This window comes from Notolepis coatsorum (genome assembly GCF_963971535.1).
Source record: "Notolepis coatsorum genome assembly, chromosome: 2".
NCBI classification, from domain to species: Eukaryota; Metazoa; Chordata; class Actinopteri; order Aulopiformes; family Paralepididae; genus Notolepis; species Notolepis coatsorum.
The window spans coordinates 15,847,854-15,875,426 of record NC_140166.1 but is presented as its reverse complement, the minus strand read 5'-3'; the positions used below and the strand labels follow the sequence as shown (position 1 = coordinate 15,875,426).

General features: G+C 44.7%; 1 protein-coding gene across 3 annotated transcripts in view; it reads left to right on the top strand.

The window, feature by feature from the left end:
* tsc1a (TSC complex subunit 1a) overlaps positions 1 to 27,573 on the top strand; it is a 155,655-nt gene that overhangs the window by 29,355 nt on the left and 98,727 nt on the right. For all 3 annotated transcript variants that reach the window (XM_084307339.1, XM_084307340.1, XM_084307338.1), the window contains exons 7-9: positions 14,801 to 14,955; positions 27,045 to 27,118; positions 27,234 to 27,460. In XM_084307339.1, the coding sequence (XP_084163465.1) occupies positions 14,801 to 14,955; positions 27,045 to 27,118; positions 27,234 to 27,460 (456 nt within the window). The remainder of the gene's footprint in view (positions 1 to 14,800; positions 14,956 to 27,044; positions 27,119 to 27,233; positions 27,461 to 27,573) is intronic.

The window sequence follows — 27,573 nt, the reverse complement described above, 5'->3', positions numbered from 1 at the left end:
CATCTATATTGCTTTTGATGTCTTTATACAAACAGTAGCATCTACAGCTTGTTATGTCTTTATACAAACAGTAGCATCTATATAGCTTGTGATGTCTTTATACAAACAGTAGCATCTACAGCTTGTTATGTCTTTATACAAACAGTAGCATCTATATAGCTTGTGATGTCTTTATACAAACAGTAGCATCTACAGCTTGTTATGTCTTTATACAAACAGTAGCATCTATATAGCTTTTGATGTCTTTATACAAACAGTAGCATCTACAGCTCGTTATGTCTTTATACAAACAGTAGCATCTATATAGCTTTTGATGTCTTTATACAAACGGTAGCATCTACAGTATATAGCTTGTGATGTCTTTATACAAACAGTAGCATCTACAGCTTGTGATGTCTTTATACAAACAGTAGCATCTATATAGCTTGTGATGTCTTTATACAAACAGTAGCATCTACAGCTTGTTATGTCTTTATACAAACAGTAGCATCTATATAGCTTGTGATGTCTTTATACAAACAGTAGCATCTACAGCTTGTTATGTCTTTATACAAACAGTAGCATCTATATAGCTTTTGATGTCTTTATACAAACAGTAGCATCTACAGCTCGTTATGTCTTTATACAAACAGTAGCATCTATATAGCTTTTGATGTCTTTATACAAACGGTAGCATCTACAGTATATAGCTTGTGATGTCTTTATACAAACAGTAGCATCTACAGCTTGTGATGTCTTTATACAAACAGTAGCATCTATAGCTTGTGATGTCTTTATACAAACAATGGCATCTATAGTATAGCTTGTGATGCCTTTATACAAACAATGGCATCTACAGTATAGCTTGTGATGCCATTGCCTTTATACAAACAATAGCATCTACAGTATAGCTTGTGATGTCTTTATACAAACAATAGCATCTACAGTATAGCTTGTGATGTCTTTACACAAACAATAGCATCTACAGTATAGCTTGTGGTGTCTTTATACAAACGATAGCTATCTATAGACTGTTTCACTGGAATTCTGTTGCTAGGGAACAGTTTGGACCCAAATGTATTTTCCGTCAACTACTGCGTTAGCCAACATTGCAACATGAAATAATATATATTATTTTAGAATGTCATTGTTGTCACTTTGAAACCATCTTTAGCTAGTGCTTCCACTGCTACGCTGATGACACCCAACTCTACCTCAGGACTGCCCCACTTCCCTCTGCCCCCCTACCGTCACCACCATCATCACCTTCATCCACACTGACCACCTGCCTTGAGGAGATAAAGGTGTGGATGAGTCACAATTTCCTACAACTAAACAGCGCCAAAACGGAAGCCATTTTAATCGGCATCCCACACAAAACCAAATCATCCCCAATAACCAGCATCACCTTTTCCAGCCAGAACCTCCCCCTCTCACCTGTAATAACGAACCTGGGCATAAAAATGGACCCCCACCTGACATTTGACTCCCACATTAAGCACCTGTGCAAAACCTCATACTTCCACCTTAGAAACATAGCCAGACTCGGGGTAGGAGGGCGGAGCTAGGCGATCATGGAGTAGACGTGTTTCACGTGAGCTCCCTTCTATCGTGCGAAATATACTTTTCTCCCCATTAGTCTTTATTTTATTTTTATTTGTTATTTGTCTGCTTGTTGAGTCGTCGAGTTTCAACTACTGTCGTCGACTTTTTTCAACTTTCTGCGATGTCGGTGGTGGAGACCAGATCCATGAGCGCCCCAGCCAGCAAACTGCCACCGGGCCTGACCGCGCCGTCGCCCGGTATCAATGAGATAAGCGAAGCTGTACTCTCGGTCATGACCAAACTCCATGCAGACTTTGAGACACGCTTCGCTGAAACACAAAGAAAAGTGCAGGCGGAATTTTTTGATAACCTTCATCGAGAGATGTCAGAGGAAATTAGGTTGGCGGTAGACCCGTTGAGAGACTAGATGGAGTCGCTGCACGTTGTCTCCTCGGCTAATGCTAACGAACTAGCCACGCTAACGACAGAGGCCTCACTACAAGGCGAGAGTATAGCGGGTCTGGAGACCTCCCTGCTGGCTAGGCAGGCTGAAGTTGCCAAACTACAGTCGGTAATTGTGGAAATGCAGTCCCGGGAGAGACGCTACAACATCAGGATTGTTGGTGTACCGGAGGGCAACGAGGGAGGCCATCTCTCGGAGACCATGCCGGAATTGCTGCAGGAAATACTGGGGAAAGATGTCCTCCCCACCCCTCCCGTATGTGAGTCGGCCTACAGAGCGGGCAGGACCAGTCCTGGAGTGAACAAAGAGCCGAGGCCCATCATTGTCAAGCTGAACAGGCTTCAGCAGAGGGAACTCATCATGCGGTCGGCCCGTGCCAGAAGGGGTAAACTAAGTCTTGGCGATCACAAAGTGGCCATTTTCGAAGACTTTACGCCGGAGGTTCAAGCACAGAGAGGCGAATACAAAGTGGTCATGTCCAGGCTATGGAAACTAGGCCTGAGGCCCACGCTATTCGCTCCCGCGAAATTATCTGTGCTGGGTAAGGACGATGATCGGCGTTCATTTTGGTCGTTGGCTAAAGCGAAGGAATATCTCGAGGGGATAGCCGAGACTGTAGCTTGATATCTATGTCGGGTGAGTGACTTGGCGATGTGGGCCTGAATACATTGATAGGGCCGACTACTCACAAATGCTTGCTGTCATGCCCAGACATGCTAACTGTCCACTGCCCATCCAAACTAGCGGGGCTTCCCAATGACTTCTGTTACTTGCTAATGCTGACCTCATGGTCGTACTATCCGCCTCTATGAAAGCTAGCGATCTAGCTGAACAATGCACATAACAGATTCTAACGTGCTAGCCGGATTCATCACTAGCTTACGCGCTAGCATCGGGCTAGCTAGCAGGCTGTGTCTATCGCCTGCGCAGAGACATTCGAGACCCGTTAATGTTTACGTATTTTGGTTGTTGTTGCTGTTTAAGTGACATCGGTTTGCACAATTCAACGGTGATCGGGTCCTTAACTAACTTCTTGTATGCTTTTATTTTTATATCCAGGCTGTTTTGAGCTTTGGGCTCCAGTAGTAGAAGGTCGGTTGACTATATATATACAATATATGATAACCGGTTGTGTCAGGTATAGCTTATTACTATCCCCGGGTTAATGAAGGTGTTTAATTCTATTCTTACATAGGTTATGTCATTCCAGCCGTTGTGCCTGATCAGAGGGGCTGTTACATGCGTGCACTTTGACCATAACCCCCTTTTTTCCCTTTCTTATTGTCGATGTTTAAATGACATCTGTTTGCGCAATTTACCTGTGATCCGATCCTGCCTTAGACTATCTGCTGGTATGCTTTAATTTAATTTTGTTTTGAATTTTCCTTTATCCATTTATGCTATAACATTGCGACATTAATACGCAGACTCTGAAGTAGATGGTTACAGGGTTGATGTTGAGTTATTATATAATAATGGCTATTTTTTCCATTATAGTTGTCTCATGTTAGGGCCAAGGCTCACGGTGGTTTTCGACCGATATCTTTATTGAATTAAATTTTTATTTTTATTTGTGTTTATTGGACTAGTGGGGGTTTAATCAGGGGTTTATCTAGAGGGGGGTCGGAGTGGAGAGCGTCTTATTGGATCCATGACTCCAGTGGGAAATGATAGGAAGATGACCATCCGTAGTGGATGGGGGATAGGGAGGGGATTGGAGAGTGGGTATAGGAGGGTTTATAATAGGACGGGTGGGTTAGGGTTTAGAGTAGAAGGAGGGGGGGTTGTAACTGGGGTGGTATTTTTCTGTGTTTTATGTACTGTTGTCTTATATGTGTGTAATTGTTCCTCCTCTGAACTCCTGGGATTGACCGTCTGGGCCCGCCTGGATCAGCGCCTCTGTACTCAGCCTGGCTGCACTGGTATGTTCTCTACGCATTTAGACAAACTCGACCATGGCTAAATTGAATATTTTAATTTGGAACGCAGGGGGTCTTAATGCCCCACACAAGCGTGCCAGTGTCCTTTGGTTATTGAAGAGAAGAAATATTGACATTGCTCTCCTTAGTGAGACGCATTTATTGGTGGGTGATGTGTCAAGGCTAGCAAATCGACAATATCACGTTATCTCCTCATCCTCAGCCGATGATAAGACGAAAGGAGTCGTCATAGTTACAAGACGTAACCTTGATATCAAAGTCCTGGATGTGTGGTCGGACACGGAGGGAAGGATTACTATAGCAAAAGTTGAGTTCTCTCATAGGAAGATGGCAATAATAGCATTGTATGCCCCTAACACATTTGATTCAGCGTTCTATAATACAATCACGAAGAATATGTTGGAACTTACTGGATACGCTCTCATTGTGGGTGGCGATTTTAATGCGTGCTGGGATGCGGAGATGGATAGGTCCGGGTCCTCTGAAACAAGCGACCAAAAACGGTCCTCTAAGGCCCTCAGGATGTGGGCCCAGGACACGGGGCTCGCAGACCTATGGCGCTTATCCAATCCCACCCTCAAGGATTACTCTCACCTGTCAGCCAGACACAAAACCTTCTCTCGAATAGACTATGCATTCGCGTCCCCTAATATGTTTGATAGTTTCGACGTCTCATTGGTTCCCCTGGCTCTCTGACCACAAGGGGATTTTCCTTGTGGCAACCTTTGGCAGGCTCTCCACGAGAGCTCCCAGGTGGTGTTTTAACTCAACCTTATTAAAGAACGATGATTTCTGTTCTGAGTTCAGGAGTAAACTAGCTGAATTCTTGCAGATCAATGTTGGCACGGTCGATGACCCCAGGGTCCTATGGAACGCATTGAAAGGATTTATCAGGGGTCATGTCACACTTTTCGCCTCCAATTTGCGTAAATCCCGGTCAAAAAAACTAGAAGGACTGGAAACATTATATGCAGACCTATACGCATCTTTGCAAACTAACTTTAGTGAACGACTAAACTTACAACGTAAGATAGTCAAGAAAGAAATAAACTCCATACTTAAACAACAGTCTGAGTTCTTGATACATAGGACAAGGCAAAATTACTACTTTCACGGCTCCAGGCCTAGCCATCTATTAGCAATGAAAATACGCTCGAATGATAATTTCTCAGATATCCCCTCGATCAAGACGCGACAGGGTACTGTCACTACTGATTCGAAAAAGATCAACGACACTTTTAAAGAGTTTTACTCAGTTATATAGCTCAGAGGTTAATCTCGACGACTCTAAATTTGAATCGTTCATTGGCGGGCTTGAGATACCCCACATTTCTGAGGAAGAGGCTAAGGAACTGGGGAAACCGATCACTCTTATGGAACTAAGGGAGACGATTGCTGAAATGCAGAGGGGTAAGGCACCAGGCTGGGATGGTATTCCACCCGAGGTGTATTTAGCTTTCTGGGACCAACTGGGTCCATTGATGCTCGATATGATCAATTACGCTATCGAACAAGGGGAGTTCTCAAGAGATGTCAACATGGCGTTGATTTCTTTACTTCTCAAGAAGGACAAAGATCCCAATGATTGTGGTAGCTATAGGCCCTTGAGTCTTCTCTGGGCCGATTTAAAAGTGTTTGCCAAGGTGCTGGCCCGCCGCCTGCAGAGATTTATGACGGTATTGGTACACTGCGATCAAACTGGTTTTATCCCGGGGCGCCTGGCTGCAGATAATCTTAGGAGGCTGTTGCATGTAGTCGATAACGGTAAAGACAATACAGCTCCGTCCACTGTTCTGTCTTTGGATGCCATGAAGGCGTTTGACAGACTAGAATGGTCATACCTGTGGAAGGTACTTGAGGTCATGGGTCTTGGAAAGAATTTTATTCATATGATTAAAGTCCTGTATGCCTCGCCGTCGGCAATGATACTGACAGGCAAAAACTGTTCCACACTTTTCCCAGTCTCCAGATCTTCTAGACAGGGTTGTCCTCTGAGCCCAGGACTATTCGCGCTTTCCCTCGAACCATTGGCCCAATTTATTAGGCAATCGGAGGACATCGTCCCCATAATGATCAATAATACACCACACAAAATTGCTCTCTATGCGGATGACCTACTGATTTTTATGGATGACCCTTCCCGGTCGGCCACAAAATTATTGGGAATAATCGACGACTTTGGTAAATTGTCAGGCTTTAAGATTAACTGGAACAAATCAGCCTGCCTACCTCTCAATGAGCTGGCCAAAGCGGTGCGACTACCAGCTGATATCCCCATAGTGGAACATTTTAAATACTTAGGTATAGAGATATTCCCCACGCTGAGTCAAACTACTAAGTTCAACTTCACGGGTACTTATGATAAAATACACCAGGATCTAGACAGATGGTCGTCCCTTCCTAACTCCTTACAAGCCCGAGCTTCCATAATCAAAATGAACGTCCTGCCTAGGATACATTTTGTTAGCTCAATGCTCCCCCTGCCCCCTCCAATAGACCACTGGCGCAAGGTACAATCGATGGTATCTAAGTTTATCTGGAATAACAAACGCCCGAGAATCAAAAGAGCTACTACTCAATGTAGGAAACAAGATGGGGGCCTTGCAATCCCTGATTTTAAGCTTTATTTCTGGTCCTTTTCACTGAGACCTCTGATGTGCTGGCTAGACCCTGTAGATGCTGTATCTTGGCGCTCCTTAGAAGTGGCGGCGGTCTCACCGCTAAGATTGCAGGATGTGGTGTACTCCACTGTCCCTATTTCGAAATGCCGACTGAGGTATGGACCGATCATAACTCACGTGATCCAGACGTGGCGTAATGTACAGAAGTCGTGTGGGGTTAAATGCCCGTGGCACCTGGACTCTCCAATTTTTAATAACCAGCAATTACTTGTTGGGCACAAGCCGGTTAATATTCCTCAATGGCAAAGGAGGGAGGTTCATACTCTGGAGGATATTTATGATAAGAACGGCCTCCGTGCGTTTCAGGACTTAAGAGAATTTTATGATCTTCCCGGCGAGTCCTTCTTTCTTTACCTTCAACTAAGGTCAGCGCTGAGGGGGCGCATGGCGTGCCGTGGGCTCAAGCTTTGCAACCACACCCCTTCCTCAGGCTCATAGTGGACAGGACGACCTCCAGAGGGTTTGTCTCAGACTTTTATATGCTCTTAATTCAATCCACGTATACAAATTTATCATTGGATACAATCTGGCGTGTGGATATCCCGGAGTTGGACCCCGAGTTTGACTGGGATGATGTTTGGGCAAATGTGGCATTGTCTTCCCGCAACCCCAATCACCAGCAAATTAATTTTAATTATATTCATAGGACCTATCTTACACCTAGGAAGCTATTTGCTATGGGACTGATAACCGACTCTCGGTGCACTTTGTGCTCTCAAAAGGCCACTGGCACTTATATGCATATGTATTGGGATTGCTCACCAGTGGCCCGCTTCTGGAGGTCAATAACGGACAAACTTTCAGATCTGTGTGGCTTAACTATCCCATTCACAGCTGTTACGCTACTCCTGAACGATATAACAACACTACCCGCGTCCGTACAACTGAAAAGGGTTGTCCTAGCGGGCGTCACAGCGGCGAAGAAGCTAATAGCAATAAGATGGAAGGAGCCTGAGAAGCTCACAGTGATTAACTGGCCCCTAACACTGTTGGATGTGATTTATCTTGAGATATCCACGGCGCGGGTGATTGGGGTGGGGCAGGCTGGGATTGACCTATGGTTCGCAGCAGCTGAGAAGGTTAGGACCGCCGTGTACGGCTGAGCGGGGTTGGGGTGCTTGTTCGGGGGAGTCCGGCGGTCTCGTGGGAGGGGGAGGAGGAAATGTCTTGTCTGTCTTGTCTTTTGTGATGTCTTGAATTTAACTAGGGATTTTATTGGGGGGCAGCTATTTAGATAGTTCTTCGCTATTTGGTCATCTATTAGATAGTACCCCTGGAATTTTGAATTTAAAATTTAAAAAGGTTGAACTCTGTTTTCTTTTCTTTTTGTCTTTATAATTTATAAATTGTTATATTCTGTATTATTATTGTTTTTGTTATTTTCCTGTAAAGTTCTGTGTATTGTGATTAATGTGTTGTCTTGTTTCATGTGAGTAATAATAAAAAAAATTTATCAAAAAAAAAAGAAACATAGCCAGACTCCGTCCCACACTCACCCTGCCAGATGCGGAAAAGCTACTGCTTTGGCGAGTTGCCAAAACCGGAAGTGAGCAGCCGGAAGTGGTGCTCACCCATATTTCGTACGTTTCGGACTCCATCTCGACACACTGGACATGGATCCGTTGCCATAACTCGATAAACAACATGATTGGACGTATATTAGTATTATACAATCTGGAACTGGACCAACAAGATCGGCATCCCATAATAACGATCTTTTTGCTCCAGTAGCATCCCCCATCTCTACGAGGAAGCTGCGGTGAGTTTCAGCGTGTTTGATTATTATTATCCATACAAACTGCTCTGATCTATATATCACCCATACTACATAAATGATTTAACGTCGGCCACTGACTTATAAACACCCCCCCCCCCCCCCCCCCCCCCACTCCGGGCACCAGCAGATGATAAATCATAACGTCTAGGATTACGTACAGTTGAACATTTTAATCTGGCGTCAATCGGTATCTAACTATATTTGATGATCTAATATGTATTTATGGCTATAACCCACGTTCTATGGAATGCTGCAGAAAACTATAAAAACATATTTATACTTTAGACCGTATTTTAGTATGAATGTGTGAATGAAAAAGTAGAACGTTGCTACATCCTAAACGATAGATACTTGATGTTGAATGGGCCATAGTAATGTCAATTTAGCAATACAATTAAAAAAGTTATAGCCCTGCAAAGAAGGGGAACATCTCCATAGACTTACAGTACTGGCAGAGAAGGGATTAAAATGAGAATAATCTCCGGCAGATAAAGGGTTAATTAGAAGTTTCGAAATAAAATAAAATCTACTTTTTATTTTTATTTTATTTTTTATTTTAATGTTGTGGGACTTGTACAGCACCTTGTTCAACTTTGTCAGTGCTGTAAAGTTTAAACCTTTTTAAATCTTAGACAAACGAAACACTTTGCTTTCATGAAATATTGTAAGCCGTCATTTGAGGCTTTATAAAAGCAGCACAATGAACACAAATCTGTCAGTGCCGAGTCCGACCTCATCTTAAATAACAAACAGCATTGCTTATTGTAATTAAGGTCGCTTTCACATATAGTTTTGGTGGACTCGGTGCGGTTCTGGTGGTGAAGTTGCAACATTGTTGCATTCTTCATTTGGTTCGCCTGCGTTCACATAGCAATCTGTCAGGCGCACCGAACTTTCTGAACAATGTCACGCGGTCGAAAAGGGCGCTCGTCTATTGGACAGTGGAAATGTGTGTGTGGCTGCGAGCCCGTGTGTGTGTCTGTGTGTGGACTGCGAGCCCTCCAGATCAGCGGAGGCGAGTTTTGACGTGGCATTGACCCATTACCACCATCCTCTTGCTAAACAACTTGTACACCACATTGTTTTTATGAGTGCCCACAAGTAGCTGTTTTATTTGGTCTTCTGCTCATATGTGTACAGTGTGCTTGTTTTGCAGTGAATGCCGTGCGCCCCGGTAATAATATAATAAGCTGCGTTTTTTCTTCCTCCTTCCCAAGATGCACAGTTAGATATATAGATATATAGATAGAGAGATAGATGCAGTGTGCTTGTTTTGCAGTGAATGCTGCAAGCAGTGGTAATAATAAGCATAGGGCTGGGCGATATGGAAAAAAAATCATATCGCGATAACGATATGATAATGTTATATTTCTCGACATCGATAATTATCGAATTGTTATAAGTATATATTTTTTTTTTTTTTTTTTTTTTTTTTTAACAACAGATGTATGTTTATTTTGCAGCAATTCTTTGTCATTGCCGCCATCTTTAGTGTTACATCCCCTCACACTCCAGTTCTCAGGCTGCAGCTGGTTTAAAAGCGAAAGTAAACCGGCTTCTCTGCTGGCTGTGGCTCCAGGGGAGTTGAACAGTTCTGGCTCTGCTAGTTTATTTTCGATCTTTTGGCGCTTTTTTGGTGGACAAACCACCGAACATGTGACTCGTGACTGGAGTCTAGTTCTGCTAGCACACATAGCCTACTGTGTACAGACGGTTTCAAACTGTATTTTAAATTAGAAAGCAAACAAAATAAATGGACAAGAGAAAAATAAATCTCAATTTGGTCAGTATTGTCATTTGGACAAGCAAAGCCATTACTTTAAGTTGCAGGCAAGAAAGACAAGTCTGTCCACTGTCTCTGGTTTTAAAACTGCCCTGTTGCAGGTCAAAAAAAAAAAAAAACTATTTTTCGATTTTTTTTAATTTCTATATTCGATATCGATTATTAAAATATATCGCGATATTTATCGTTATCGTTATATCGCCCAGCCCTAAATAAGCACTTACTATATTTGGTCCGCGTTTGGTCCGATGAAGCGAACCGAGACCTATGTTTTTGGTCGGACCAGAGTTCGTGTGTTTGGTCCGCGGACCGAGTTCGACGCGCATTCACACAAACCCCAAAAACCGGACTATCGAATTCTGGTCCGATAGTCCGGACCAAACAGCCCCTGTGTGAAAGCGACCTAACAAAGAGAGGCAGAGTTGATTTTGCAACAAACTTTTTTTTTTTTTTTAACACTTTAACTGCCGAAGGTTAAATTCATGATATACCATCCCTTGCCAGCTCTATTTGTCTATGGAGAAGTTCCCCTTCTTTGCAGGGCTATAACTTTTTAAATTCTATTGCTAGATTGCCATTATTAGGGCCCATTCAATGTCCTATATGTATTGTTCAGGGTGTATGAACGTTAAACTTTTTCATTCACATATTCATACTAAAATATGATCTAAAGTATAAGTATGAGAAAAACAGGAGAAAAAACAACCAGGTGCTCAAAAGGGAGAACTTGGTTAGCTCAGTTCAATATAGGTTAAAGTGCTCTTGGATCACCGGGAATGCAGAGTTCAGAGAAGTGAGTCGATCCAGGCACTCAAAAAGATGTAAAATCCAGAGGGAAGATGGTTAAAAGGCCTTTATTAAAGGTGGCTAAGTCATTTAAAATATAATCAACATGTTTCGACCATAGCGGTCTTCATCAGGATTAGAGTGCTAATCCTGATGAAGACCGCTATGGTCGAAACATGTTGATTAGATTTTAAATGACTTAGCCACCTTTAATAAAGGCCTTTTAACCATCTTCCCTCTGGATTTTACATCTTTTTGAGTGCCTGGATCGACTCTCTTCTCTAAAGTATAAGTATGTTTTCATCTCTTTCTGCAGCTTTCTCCAGAACGTGATTTATAGCCCCAAATGCATTATATTGATGATCAAATACAGTTTGGTAGCGATCGGTGCCAGATGAAAAATGTCAAATGGACGTGCTTCTAGAAGTTTCTACGGATCATCTGATGATGACTGGATGGGCGGGGGATCGTTTATAATTCCGTGGGCAACGTTATACCATTCATCTAATGTGGGTCAAATGTTCATCATAGCAGTTAGTGTCGAACACGGTAATACTACACGCTAAAACTCACCCCAGTCTCCGCGGGCCATTGGGCGATCAGCGTAGGGTAGACAGTTTTCCATTATGGGATGTCGAAATACCCGGTCCATTTCCAGGTTGTATAATAGTATATACGTCCAAATAAAGTTGTTTATTGAGTTAGGGCGAGCGATCTATTATCGAGTGTTTCAAGATGGAGTCGCGGGAGCTATAGAGAGTGGCCAGAAGTAATATGGGTGATCAGCACTTCATCCACATGACTTCCTGTTTGGCGCTTCTGCCGATCGGCCACCAGATGGCGCTCTTGAACCGCTGGAGGGTTGAGAGGAGGCCAGCACTGTGTCTCAGGGCTGCGGAGGAAAAATATGATTTCGATCACAGATTTTTGAAATATTGATATTAAAGACGAGTTAGGGCGTCCTCGGCAACTTTAGCATGGCTAGGAAAGACGCCTAAACACGTTTTCGGCACTTAAAGTGTTAATAATCAAATTTTATTTTCATATTCGAATCCCATGCCCATCGAACGAAGCTTCGAAGTATTTAAGTCAGCCCTACATCACACCCATACTCTATTCCCTACACTGGCTCCCTGTCTCCTCCAGGATTGAATACAAGGTCTCCCTCCTCACCCATCAGTGCATCCACAGCAACGCCCCCTCCTATCTAAAGGAACTCATTGCTCCCCCGACGTCAAGTCAAGAGTTTTATTTGTCACGGCATACAAGCATACAGTGAAATGCGGGGGGTCTTGCCTGCAATGATTGTACAATAATACAATAATAAGAATCCAATAGGATGAGAATAAGACATTTGTGCAATAATACAAGTAATAAGAATAAGACATAACGGGTATATGTACAATACATGAAGTTTACAAAAAGCATGGTAAGACATGCTAGGTCCTGCGATATTAGTGCTGGTCCAGCCTTCGGCTTTCTTCCTTAGGTCCTGCGATAGTGCAATACACTGTTAGCTACGGATGAGGCACTGGGTCTTATGTACACTACTATACAATGCTATACTATACAATCTACAGTTATACTATGTGTCCTTATGCTAGCTTGCTATCCATCTCTTTACTATACAAGAACCACTCCCGTTCTTGTTTTTAAAGTGACCTTTCATTGTGTAAAGTGACCATGAGTGTGAGCGTGTGCAGCATGTGTGTGTGTGTTCATGCTAAAGTGACTGCTAGTGTGTGAGCGTATACAGTGTGTGTTGTGTGTGTGCTCATGTGTGCTTGTGTGTGGAGAGTTCAGTGTTCAAGACTCTGATGGCCTGGGGGAAGAAGCTGAGCCGAAGTCTCTCTGTCCTAGTTGCTGGTGTTTGCAGGCGTTTGCCTGACCGCAGCAGCTTGAACAGGCTGTTGTTGGGGTGGTGAGGGTCTTTCATTATTCTGCAGGCTCTGGATTTGCACCTCTGTTTTTTTTTTATCCACTTTTTCTCCCATTTTCTATATTTTTCTCCCATCCCAATTTCGTATCATCCAATTCAACCCTCCCCTGTCACGAACGCTGTTTCTTGCCTCCCACAAGCCGGCTGCAATGTGGACTAAGTCATACATAGCACAAGTCCCCTCCGGTACTTGAGGTAACAGCAGTCGCATCTTCTCACCTGCGCAGCTCGATCTCTAAGTGTCGAGGAGTAACGCGTGGGAGGCTCACGCTGCCCCCGACACTTCCTGATTCTACTGCGCAGGCGCACCAACCGACTTGTAGGAGTCGCTTGTTCACGATTTGCACCTCTTGTTATATAAGACCTGCAGGGGTGGTAGTGCAATACCCGTAGTACGCTCAGCTGAGCGCACCACTCTCTGTAGGGCCTTCTTGTCCTGTGCCCTGCTGTTTCCATACCAGGCAGTGATGTTTCCAGTCAAGATGCTCTCTACAGCTCCGGAGTAGAAGGACTGGAATATCTTCCCTGATACTCTGAACTTCCTTAACTGTCTCAGGTGGTAGAGGCGCTGCTTCGCCTTCTTTACGACCGAGTCTATGTGTGTTGTCCATGTCAGATCCTCTGAGATGTGGACCCCCAGGTACTTGAAGCTGCTCACCCTGTCCACGGTAGCCCCGTTTATCCTCAGTGGTGTGTGTCCCCTGCTATGTTCTCCTAAAATCCACGATGGAGTCAATCCACCCGCTCCCTCCGCTCTGGACACTCACACACTCCAACCCATACACAGGACACACCTCTGCATCATGGGTGACCGGGCCTTTTGCTCAGCTGCTCCTCGGCTGTGGAATGCCCTCCCGACCATCTCAGAGCGCCACAGTCCGTTGAGGTTTTTAAAGGGGGCCTAAAACATTTATTTTTAACAAGGCATTTGCCTGAATAATTTTTTTTACTTTTACTTCTATTCATTTTTATTATTATTATTATTATTATTATTATTATTATTATTATTATTATTATTATTATTATTATTATTATTATTATTATTATTATTATTATTATTATTATTATTATTATTATTATTATTATATACCGGTATATATATAAAAAAATATATATATATATGTTCCATTTCATTGTTGTTTTATTCATTTGAATTGTTTTTATTCATTTAACTTTTTATCTTTATCTCCTGTATCACTGAGATTTTCACAAATATAAACTGCGGTACAAATTTAATTTATTATTATTAGTGCATTCAGTAAAGCAGTAATGCCTGAAGAATAAGCCAAGGATTTGTGTAAATTATTCACAATTAAATCAAGGAATGTAGAATGAAAATAGAATCTGCACCGCCATGGTTAATGAGTTCTCTCTCTCTCTCTCTCTCTCTCTCTCTCATATATATATTAAAGAGGTACGTTTTTAGCTTACTTTGAGCTAGATGGAATAACACATTGTACTTGTTTTAGAGGACTACAATAAGGACGCATTCTTCTTTTAATCGTGTTCGGTGTTCCACGCTCTTCCTCTTTGGTCGAAAAAGAAAAGTTGTGCTTAGCCTTTGTTGGTCAGTACATGTTGTCACTCACATGTATTGACAGAAGGGCTTAAACCTCATCTGTTTGAAACACCAGACGTGTGTTATCTTGTTTTTGGTCGGCCTAGGCTTTGTATCATCTATTTCTCACCCCTTCTGATACTGATATCTTTAGTGGTGACATTAAGCTGCCTCTCTGTCCTCTGAGCCAATACAGCTGGTCACCGCTGTTTATGACTATCTTAGCGTGGCTACATGAACAGCTGGCTGCAAGCTGCACACCAAGCACCTGTAACAAGATCACTATCCTACTGTGGCTTGCAGTTGAGAACACGCAGTCAAACTAACTCTCTCTCTCTCCCCCCCTCAGGTCAGGTACATGGAGTGTATCTGGTTCATCTCCACGCCAGCGTGTACTCTCTGTTCCACCGTCTGTACGGCATGTACCCCTGTAACTTCATCTCCTACCTGCGCTCTCACTACAGCATGAAGGAGAACCTGGACACCTTCCAGCAGCTGGTCAAGGTGTGTTGCAGTTAAATCACCTTCAGCAGCTGGTCGAGGTACCGGTACATTACAGTCAAATCACCTAGCAGCTGGTCGGGGTACATTAGTCAAATAAAGTACAGTTGGATAAACGGTGCATGAAGGAGAAGCTGAAGGAGAACATATTAGAGCACTAGATTACAACAGTGGATTAGAGCAGGGGTTCCCAAAGTGGGGGTCGCCAGATGATTAAAAAAAATATATATATATATATATATTTTTTTTTTATGCAGTCAGGCCACTGAACTTAGAAGCAGGCCAGGCCAGTGTTTCTAGTTGCAGCAGCGCAATAGTTAGATAACCTAGGTGGGGAACAACCAGGAGAGCACTGCAACTCACACAAGTTGGAGAACTATCTCTCTCTCTCTCTCTCTCTCTCTCTTGCTCTCACACACACACAAAGGGAGCCGCATGTGATTGGTGGAGGCGGGACCCTTACACAAAACTGTTGTTGCTAATCATTGACTCATGCTAGCCTGTAATAATCTCCCCCAGAAAAATCTACTTTGCATTTGATATATTGCAAATATATGCCATCACACACACTGGCATTTAAAGGGTTAGAATTATAAAATGAATATGTGGTGTTATGATCAGGGCTGAAGTTGAATAAAAGATTGTATTTTTTTCAATCTGACATTACAAAAAAACAGAAAATCCAACAAAATCAGTGTTGTTGCTAATCATACATATGCTAGCCTGTTTTTTAACAATTTGTGATGCCATCACAAACACTGGCATTTAAAGGGTACAAATTAAAAAAAAATCCTGCACCAGAATGCAGGAAATTAAGTCTTTGTAACAAAAAATTTCCAGGTGGGGACCCCCAGACCCCCTGCTTAAAAAGTGGCCTGACTGGGGCTATATTTTGCACTATTTCCTGGCCTGAATGATTTCCCCAGTCCGGCCCTGGTTAAAAGACTCCAATGCTTATTAGTGTGTGTGCGTTTGAACGTTTGCATGTTTCAACCATACATTTCCATTTATAAAAAAAGAAAAAACGAAAAAAAATTTAAACATTTTCTTTTTTTCTATAATAGTGGGGGTCGCGGCTTTCTGACACCGTTATTTGGGAGTCGCGGCCTGAAAAGTTTGGGAACCCCTGGATTAGAGCAGTAAATTAGAAGGGAGGGTAGGAATAGAATCAAATGGAACACAGTAGGAATTAATATTCTACACCTGATGCCATTATAGTGTGGAGGAAATCTGAATTGCAGGGATGGTTCAGGGTTTTGTTTACGTAGCGTGGTATGAAATGCATGTCGGTAGTGTAGTCGATGTCTAGCCACTGATTGACTGACTGACTGACTGACTGACCGACCCAGACCAGTGGTTCCAGCCGTGTTCCAAGCAGCCTGGCCGCTTCAGACAGGCCGCTTCATCTTCAGACAGGCCGCTTCATCTTCAGACAGGCCGCTTCATCTTCAGACAGGCCGCTTCATCTTCAGACAGGCCGCTTCATCTTCAGACAGGCCGCTTCATCTTCAGACAGGCCGCTTCAGCTTCAGACAGGCCGCTTCATCTTCAGACAGGCCGCTTCATCTTCAGACAGGCCGCTTCAGACAGGCCGCTTCATCTTCAGACAGGCCGCTTCATCTTCAGACGGGCCGCTTCATCTTCAGACAGGCCGCTTCAGCTTCAGACAGGCCGCTTCAGCTTCAGACAGGCCGCTTCATCTTCAGACGGGCCGCTTCATCTTCAGACGGGCCGCTTCAGCTTCAGACGGGCCGCTTCAGCTTCAGACAGGCCGCTTCATCTTCAGACAGGCCGCTTCATCTTCAGACAGGCCGCTTCATCTTCAGACGGGCCGCTTCAGCTTCAGACGGTCAGCTTCAGCTTCAGACGGTCAGCTTCAGCTTCAGACGGGCAGCTTCAGACGGGCAGCTTCAGCTTCAGACAGGCAGCTTCAGACGGGCAGCTTCAGCTTCAGACGGTCAGCTTCAGCGGTCAGCTTCAGCTTCAGACGGTCAGCTTCAGCTTCAGACGGGCCGCTTCAGACGGTCAGCTTCAGACGGGCAGCTTCATCTTCAGACGGTCAGCTTCATCTTCAGACGGTCAGCTTCAGCTTCAGACGGTCAGCTTCAGCTTCAGACGGTCAGCTTCAGACGGCAGCTTCAGCTTCAGACGGGCCGCTTCAGATGGTCAGCTTCAGCTTCAGACGGGCCGCTTCAGACGGGCCGCTTCAGACGGGCAGCTTCAGACGGGCAGCTTCAGCTTCAGACGGGCAGCTTCAGACGGGCCGCTTCATCTTCAGACGCGCCGCTTCAGCTTCAGACGGGCCGCTTCAGACGGTCAGCTTCAGCTTCAGCTTCAGACGGGCAGCTTCAGCTTCAGGCGGGCAGCTTCAGACGGGCCGCTTCAGACGGGCCGCTTCAGACGGGCAGCTTCAGATGGGCAGCTTCAGATGGGCCGCTTCAGATGGGCCGCTTCAGATGGGCAGCTTCAGACGGGCAGCTTCAGACGGGCAGGTTCAGCTTCAGACGGGCAGCTTCAGACGGGCAGCTTCAGACGGGCAGCTTCAGACGGGCAGCTTCAGACAGGCAGGTTCAGCTTCAGACGGGCAGCTTTAGCTTCAGACGGGCAGCTTCAGCTTCAGACGGGCAGCTTCAGCTTCAGACGGGCAGCTTCAGATGGGCAGCTTCAGCTTCAGACGGGCAGCTTCAGCTTCAGACGGGCAGCTTCAGACGGGCAGCTTCAGACGGGCAGCTTCAGACGGGCAGCTTCAGACGGGCAGCTTCAGACGGGCAGCTTCAGACAGGCAGGTTCAGCTTCAGACGGGCAGCTTCAGCTTCAGACGGGCAGCTTCAGACGGGCAGCTTCAGACGGGCAGCTTCAGACAGGCAGGTTCAGCTTCAGACGGGCAGCTTCAGCTTCAGACGGGCAGCTTCAGCTTCAGACGGGCAGCTTCAGATGGGCAGCTTCAGCTTCAGACGGGCAGCTTCAGCTTCAGACGGGCAGCTTCAGACGGGCAGTTTCAGACGGGCAGCTTCAGACAGGCAGCTTCAGACAGGCAGGTTCAGCTTCAGACGGGCCGCTTCAGACGGGCAGCTTCAGCTTCAGACGGGCAGCTTCAGACGGGCAGCTTCAGACGGGCAGCTTCAGACAGGCAGCTTCAGCTTCAGACAGGCAGCTTCAGACGGGCAGCTTCAGCTTCAGACAGGCAGGTTCAGCTTCAGACGGGCCGCTTCAGACGGGCAGCTTCAGACAGGCAGCTTCAGACGGGCTGCTTCAGCTTCAGACGGGCCGCTTCAGACGGGCAGCTTCAGCTTCAGACGGGCCGCTTCAGACGGGCAGCTTCAGCTTCAGACGGGCAGCTTCAGCTTCAGACGGGCAGCTTCAGCTTCAGACGGGCAGGTTCAGCTTCAGACGGGCCGCTTCAGACGGGCAGCTTCAGACAGGCAGCTTCAGACGGGCTGCTTCAGCTTCAGACGGGCCGCTTCAGACGGGCAGCTTCAGCTTCAGACGGGCCGCTTCAGACGGGCAGCTTCAGACGGGCAGCTTCAGACGGGCAGTGCACAGGGTCCAGTCATCATTCTGGTCTACCAGCGTTCACAATGGAAAACTGAGATCTTACTTGATGCAAACATGCAGATCAATATAATCCATCTGCAATCCCAGTGATGTCAATAATAATAATAAACTTTGTGTAGCACCTTTCATACAGGAATTTAAGCCCAAAGTGCTTCACAGCAGCAATAAACATAAATGGACATGGAATAGACAGACATAACATGAGCATAACATTGACAGAATAAAAGCAGTGCATAAAGTGCAGAGTGCATTAAAAGGTTAAGGTGAAGAGGTCCGTTTTTAGCTTACTTTGAGCTAGATAGAATAAAAAACGTGTTTTAGAGGGCTATAATAAGGATGCATTCTTCTAATTGTTTTAGGTGTTCCACGCTCTTCCTCTTTGGTGGAAAAAGAAAAGTTGTGCTTAGCCTTTGTTGGTCGGTACATGTTGTCACTTGCATGTATTGACAGAAGGGTTTAAACCTCTTCTGTTTGAAACACCAGACTTGTATTAGCTTGTCTTTGGTCGGCCTAAGCTTTGTTTCTCACCCTTTCTGATACTGATATCTTTAGTGGTGACATTAAGCTGCCTCTCTGTCCTCTGAGCCAATACAGCTGGTCACCGCTGTTTATGTAACTAGCTTAGCGTGGCTACATGAACAGCTGGCTGCAAGCTGCACACCAAGCACATGTAACAAGCTCATTATCCTACTGTGGCTTGCAGTTGAGAATACACAGTCAAACTAAGGCCATGTCCAGACGAAAACGATTTAGATATTTTTCGTTTTCATATCGTTTTCATTTAAAAAAAAGTTTTCCGTAAAAACGGCAGGAGAGAGAGAACGTGTCAAAGCCGTATATAATATGGTGCGCGCAGCTCAAGCTATTAAATTAATTGATTGATGTTTAACTTGTCCCTGTGTCCAGTCCTTTCGACTAGCAAACGTTGTCTGTATTTAACGTTACCTCAGGGTACCACTGTCTTATTGTAGCAAAAGTTGTCTGTATTTAACGTTACCTCAGGATACCACTGTCTATTGTATTTAGTTGGTTAACTATTTAGCTAATGTTGATAGCATTGAATAGCATCAACGCTAGCTGGCTGGCTACAGCTGGCATTAGGGATGGGTACCGAATTCGGTACTTTTAAAGGTACTTACCGAAACACGTCGGTACTACAGAGTATCGAATCGTGTTTTTTTTTATACTTCTTTAAAAAAATTGTTTTACCTTTTTTCTTTTCATGTCAACATTCACACACACAAGGCGGTCAGGTAGCGGAGATTGCGCTCATCACCAATGCAAGAGGCTGCGGTCTTGACTCCCGGAGTCAGCATTGCTTGAGGCTTGGGCTGATCGCTATACTAACCCATTTGGCTGGGTTAGGGGGAGGGCAAGTCATGGGTGGGAATCTGGTGTTGTGGACAGCGACGCCTACAGGTCAGGTCTGGGCGCTTGCTCAGCGGAGGCAGGACTTGATGAAGGCAGCGTGACCTCTCACGCGTTACACTTCACCAATGAGAGTCCTCGCTGCAAGGTGAAAAAATAGTCACTGGCTGTCACCGCGTGTGTCGGAGGAAGTGTGCGGATGACTTCAGGGTTCCCTTGTACTGACCAGTAGGAGAACATGCGCACAACAACCAGGTAGGGGAGGGGGGGAATTGGCACAACAACTAAATTGGGACGGGGAGAAAACAGAGAATCGGAGAAAGAGAGGATTACATACATTATTTATTTTAAAAATGTTTAAACATTCACACGCACAATATACGCTTACCTAGGATTTTACTTGATTCAACAACAAAGCAGTCGGGGCAATGACGAGCCGAAAACGGTCGAAAGTGTAGTTATTTGAAGTTTGGATTTTTCTTTTACGACTGAGGTAGGTAGATTAAAAGGTAGATTAAAGACTCTCGCAATTTTGAAGTATTTGGGTATGTGTCCCTGTTTTATGGAGAGGTTTATTATGTGTGTGATGACTGGGGTGATGGCGGCTGCTGAGTCTCTGAGGAATTTGGAGGGGATATTGTCATGGCCAGTGGCCTTGTTAGGTTTGAAGGCGCTCAGTTTTTTTGTGTACCTCAGCTGTTGTTACCATTTCTAGTTAAATCTTTGCGGACCCCTAGGTTATTGTAGTAGGCTAGGATGTGTTCTACCCCAAAATGCCCTGAGTGTGAAGAACATTTTTAAGTAATTGGCCACATCCAGCTTGTCTGTGATGAGCGTGTTATCTGTCTTTATGTTTATGTTTGAAAATCTGGTTTTAAGTTTTTCACTGCAGCCTACTGTAGTTGATTAGAGTAATTTCCAAAGTTCACTGGGTTTATTTTAGTTTTCCTCACTTTTGTCATTGATGAAATTCTTTTTTGCAGTTTTGATCATGGCGTTTACGTAATTTCTTATCTTTTCAGTTTGAGTTCAGTCACGTGGGCTTGGAGTTCACTGCTCGAGCTTTTGGTAAGCTTTGACTGACTTTTATGAAACTCGAGCTTTTAGTAAGCTTTGACTGACTTTTACGAAACTCAGAGCATTTTTTGTCTCTGGTTTTCATAGCGGTCAATATTTCATCCACGGCTCACCGTGATTTTTTACCCTGGTGGTTCTTAGGGGGCCCATGTCATTTAGTACTGTTGAGAATTTGGTTTTGAAACCAAGCCATGTTTCTTCAACCAGTGTACCACTGAGCTCTTCTGACCAGTCCAGACTCCAGGTCTAGGTTAATGGCCTCGCTAGAGTAGGTTTTGAGGTCTCTAGATGTGACTTTTGTGACAGCCAGCCTTTTGTTTTAGCTTTTTGCGGGTACTACTTTTTGCGGGTACTACTTGGGTTTTCAGGAAAAGGCCCGCTATGTGACACTAATCTCTAGCTAGTGTCGTGTATTTCATCACAGTAGCCTCCCGGTGTTTAATAAACACTTCTAGGACATATCTGGACATATAAGACATATATGTATCATGTTTATTTTTTGTTGGCTGGGTTTGCGCATGCGGATTAAGGGAGATGTCAATCTGTTGTCGACAGGTGCAGTACATTTAGCTGTAAAAGCCAGATCAAGCTCAATAGCTTCTGTAACACGAACACAACTACTCTGTACGATGCCATTGTTGTTGTGATGTTTGCTAAAGCCATGTCCAGACTAAGACGATTTTGGTCGTTTGCATCGTTCTGCCAGACGGAACTGAGTTCTGGCAGCCTGAAGACTGTACTTTTTTTTATTTATTTTTTGTTGATCTTTTTCCCCCTCATTTTTCTTCCGATTTTCTCCCATCCCAATGTTAGTCGTTATGCCAATTCCCAATCCCCTTCCTGGTCGCTGCGCACTTACCCCCCACCGACTGTGGGGGGTATCACATGCTTCCTCCGACACACGTCTAGCCAATCAACCGCTTCTTTTCACCTGGCAGCGCGGACTCTCACTGAGAGGGTGTAACGTGTGGAAGGATCACACTACCCCCCTTAGATCCTATCCGCGCTGAGCAGGCGCCCCGACCGAACTGTAGGAGTCGTTTTTTTTACAACGACCCGGACCCACCCCGCCAGCTTTCCCACCCTCTAATACTGCCAATTGTATTAGTGTGAACGGCCAGCCAAGCTGGTGACACGCCGGGAGCTGGATTCGAACAGGCGAATCCAGCGTCTCCGGCGTTGGTGACGAATGCAATCTCCGCTACGCCACCTGACCGCCTGAAGACGGTACTTTTTGATACCACCCTCCAGAGTGCGCAACTCTGGAGATGCCTGGAGACGCCCCCCCATTGCGTCACCATATTTACAAGCGATACACGGCTTCTCCTGAACCAATGACGCATTGTCCCACCTCTCCCTTACCCCGCATGCGCAGACTCTCAGCCAACATCACAACCACCGTCGACAACAGATTGACATCTCCCATAACAGCTTGAGTGCCAGCAGGGGGTGCAGGATTTAGCGCTTGAGTGCCAGCGCTCTATTCAATGAGCGGGGAACGCATAAACTATATCTTAAATTATGGCTATGTGTCTAATACGCCCGTTGCTTGCAGTCAACATTGTCGAAACGGATATTTTTTTATCTGTACATTTCCGTTTTATACCATTTAGAAAAACGCTCGTTTTTCGAAATGTCCAGAAAAGAAAAGTGATTCTGCAGGAATCGCCCTTTACTGGAATACACAAAAAAATTTAATTTTTTTGGTCTATTTATGAATCGTTTTCAAATAAACGCTAGATTATTGATAGTATAGTACTTATGCATGCTAGAGAAGCGGGCTGATTTATCTTATTTCCTGATCAGCGCTAACGTCATACACGCACACACACACAGACACGTTGATATATCTGTGAAAAAAGCTCTGATTATCCCAAGACTGGTAAAATAGATTCCTTACCTCAGATCAGATGTTCTCCAAAAAGATTATTCCAATTCCTGATCGCCATTCCAAATATCGATCACGTTTATTGATCCAACGCTGGGTGCTTGAAACACATTCCCCGCTGTTCTGAGGGTCGTGGATGACTGCAATCGGCTCGGATTACATGCCTGACAAGCAGGGAGCGAAATTTACTTTTTGACTCACCGGCCAGTGGCGGGTAGATGGGAAGAATCTACCCGCCAAGCATATTTCTTACCTGCCAACTTTTTTTTGATAAAAAAAATTTGTATTATTATTTTATATAATTTTTATTTTTAATAAAATATATATATTATATAATCATACTTGCGATTGTGTTATCTGCGAGACATCGCCACCTCGCTGTCTGCAAACAGCTCCACTGTCTGTGTGTATACTTGAGTGGCCTCCAGCTCCAGCAAGGATTCTCCGGCGCTAAACTCTACATTCAGCATGAAAGGATTCTCCTGCGCTGCACCTGTACCCTATTCAGCAGCCCTCATGCGATGTAAGCCAGGGGCTCGAATACGCATGTTGTTGTTGTAGGACATTGATGCCAGGAGCTATCTGTAGCTACTGCTGGATGGCGTTGGGACAACGCCTCAGTGAACTATTTAGTTTACTGCGACATTTCGTAGTGACTAGTGAGCTACCTAGCCAACGGAGGTATTATGCACTGGACTATTGCTGGAGGATTTGTTGATGTCTGGAGCTATCAGTAGCTAGCCGGCTGGATAACGTTACACAATGCCTCATGTATTAAACTAAGTGAATAGTTGACTGGGTCATTTTGTAACGGTAGCTAACGTTATCTCACGAAGGTCCCACACTGACTAGACATAACGTCACGGTGACTCTGAGGCAATAGCCTCTGTTTACATGCAGGCATACAGAAACAGGTGGGGAGCAGCAGCGCGCGGTGCGCTGCATGTCTGTGCTGAGACAGCGAGTGAGAACTCCGCTAAAGAATTGGATCATGATTTTCGGTTTTCACATGACTATTTGATTGCCCGCCACACGGCGGTCAGACCTCTCAGTGGGAGGCGCCAAACGTAAAAACTGAGTGCAAATGGCGGGTGGCGCTCTCTAGTTTCGGTCCCTGCTGACAAGTAAAATGTGGATTCCGGATTTTCTTTTCCCCATGTGTTTTCATTCAGTCCAATCCAAAGGGTGCATTCCCATCCGGGAGACGATAGGGGCGGTATTTTCCCTGTTCGAGCTCAGAGAGAGTCCCAGTGGTAACGTGAGGCTAGATTGATGAAAAATGTATGGAAATCGCTAATAAAAGAAATAACGATTTAAAAAAAACGAGTTTCTCGTTGTTGGCACTCAAAGTGTTAACAGTGTTACAGAGCTTGATCGGGCTTTTACAGCTGAAAACCCGAGTAGTAGCCAAGCATACTGTTCCATAGCATACCCCTTCAGTTGATCATGACAAATCCTCTCTTACAGGGGAGGAAACTAACTTTTTGGCTTACCAGCCAACTGGCGGGTATCTGATTTTTTTTACCAGCCAAATAGATTTTTTACCAGACAAAAAAAATCGCTAATTGTGATAATTACTTCTTTGTACGTCTTCGTCTAAATTGATTTTCAATCATAGTAAATTAATCACACTGTCTCTACTCTTCAAAATATTACATCATTAAATCACATATTAACATGAAAGAGGGAACTATTCTGGACTGGGTTGGGCTGAACTGGGCAGTGAAAGATGCTGGGTTGGGCTGGTCTAGGTTATACTGAATGATGAATTGAAAATGAATTGAAAATGGGGGACCCTGATGTAAACAAGACGAAAGTCTTTCTCTGGTCTGCATCCCCTTAACAATTGCATGTATTGAGCCGTACTGTACTGTACCCATTCTGCAATCTGTTAAATAAAGTTTTCATTCATCACAGCTCAACTACTAGGAATGTGTGTCTGACTCTTAAGTGCAGGAAATATTCATCAGAAAGGGGGGACATGATGGAGGGAATGGAAAGAGCAGGTTTGACAGGAGCAGGGTTGAAGGGATTGATTGAAAAGTTTATTAACAGATTGCAGAATGGGTACAATACAGTACAGTTCAATACATACAATTGTTAAGGGGATGCAGACCAGAGAAAGACTTTCGTCTTGTTTACATCAGGGTCCCCCATTTTCAATTCATCATAACATATTGGAGTGTGGAGGAAGTGGACAAGGCATTAAGCAAACAGGACTGAAATGGGGGACCCTGATGTAAACAAGACTAAAGTCCTTCTCTGGTCTGCATCCCCTTAACAATTGTGTGTATTGAGCTGTACTGTATTGTACCCATTCTGCAATCTGTTAATAAAGTTTTCAATCAATCAATCAATACTGGGTTGGGCAGTGAAAGAACCAAGCATTTCACTGTAATGTAATAGCTAAATAAAACAACTTGAACTTGACTTGTTACATTTGCACTCTGGTTGTATGCCAAATGTATTCTGGTTGTACTGTACTTGTGCTGTAAGATGACAATACATTGGAACCGAATCGACAACGCTAGGGGTTCAGCAGGTGTGTTCTGAATGCCAAGTATGACAACATCACCGTTGTGAAGGGCATATGGGCGAGTGGTGATATGCTGGGAAACCCGGTAATAATAAAATGTCACTCGGCTGCATTTAAGCAAAGCCGCTCAGTATAGTCGTCCACTATGTTGAATGCGCGTTATGGTAGCTTGTTACATGCTAGGTAGCTAGCCGGCTAATGCTGGTTGAATTGTCATTCTCATCCGACTCGAAGGAGACGCGTCGCGTGCTGTTGTTCGCCCCCATGTCAGACCGCACTGATATCCGAAAGCGACGACTCTACATGCAATTATTTTCATCCACTCATGTGTTTTTGTAAGTTTGTCTACGTTGTCAAGCCGGTGACAGGAGTCTGTAGGGCCGCACGCAGTGATCTGTCCACTTCCCCTAGATGGGCGGCATCTTCTAGAAAACGAGTGTTCATTGGAGGAGCTTAGAGCGCATCTGTACAACGATGATGTTCATTGGTTATGGTCTGATTATTATGTGGCGCAAATGGGAGGAATCAAGGGGGGAGTCAGAGTTCGGTTTGTGCCAGTGAGCGAATCAGCAGATTGCAGAATGATTTTTTTGTTTTGTTTTGTAATTACTAGTACTCGCCAGACTGGCGAGTGCTCTTCATGAATTACTCGCCAAACGTAAAAAATACTCGCAATTGGCGAGTAAAGTGGCCTAATTTCCTCCCCTGCTCTCTTACCTTGACGATTAAAAAGCCTCCATAATTTATGGCATAGTGTTGAGCTGTAGCCAGCTAGCGTTGATGCTATTCAATGCTAACAACATTAGCAAAATAGCTAACCAATTGAGGTAAACGTTAAATACAGACAACGTTTGCTACAATTACAGTGGTATCCTGAGGTAACGTTAGATACAGACAACGTTTGCTAGTCGAAAGGACTGGACACACACGGACAAGTTAAACATCAATTAATTTATTACAACACAGGTAGTTTGAGCTGCCTCCGACCGCACCACCGGGCTATTATATTATATACGGCTTTGAGCTCTCTCTCTCTCCTGCCGATTAAAATCCACAGCTCTTCCTCCTCCTCATCACCGGCTGCCTGTGAAGCAACACTCGCGCTGTGGTGTGTGTGTGTCTCCTATCCCCATTGAAAACTAGCGTCGGCTCAAAACAAAAGCACAGAACCGGACACACAAGTTATCGAAAACAACGATCGACAACACGTCCGGTCGGTTTTCAAAATAAAAGAGCGAAAAACAGGAAAGACATTTATTTTGTACATTTTGGCATGCACTTATTATCTTGAGACGTTTTCGTTTTTACGGAAACCTTTTTTTAAATAAACGAAACGGAAAAGATCAAAATCGTTTGTCTGGACAACGTCTGAGTTTGCACATGCGGGTTAAGGGAGAGGTGGGCTATCGCGTAATCGGTTCAGGAAAAGACTTGTATCGCTTGTAAAGACGGCGACGCAAGGGGAGCGTCTTCAGATTTGCCCACTCTGGGAGCCGGTTTCAGAAAATCGGTTTCGTCTGGACATGGCCTAACTCTCCCTCCCTCCCTCCCTCTCCCTCATTCTTTTTCTCTCCCTCTTTCTCTTTCTCTCTCTCTCTCTCTCTCTCTCGCTCTCGCTCTCGCTTTCTCTCGCTCTCGCTTTCTCTCGCTCTCTCTCTCTCTCTCTAGCCTATGTTGGAGCATGTCCGGGTTCATCCAGAACTAGTTACCGGGACACAGGACTATGAACTGGACCCATCCAGGTCAGTATCTTAATGTTTGTACTGCAGTACACATATATTTTCTGTACTGTAGTACACGTATAATGTATACTGTACTACACTTACAGTATAATGTCTGCGTGTGTCTGTCCTGCAGGTGGAAGTGTTATGAGATACATGACATAGTAATAGAATGTGCCAAAGTGTCTCTGGACCCCAAAGATTCTTCGTGTGAAGAAGGCTACTCCTCCCTGCCCGACCCCGTCTCCTCCCCCACCCCTCCCCTCCCCTCCTCCCCCAGACCTCCTCTCCTCTCCTCGAGTGCCTCCCTCCCTTTCCCCCACCTCACCGCCAGTCCCTGCACAGAGCTGGTCAGCAGCAGCGGTCAGTCACACACACATTTTATACAATGATGTATATCATGATATCTGCTGTGCATGTAAAATCACCTGTTATGTAGCTCCACTTACTGTATGTCCACAAGGATGTTGGTTAGC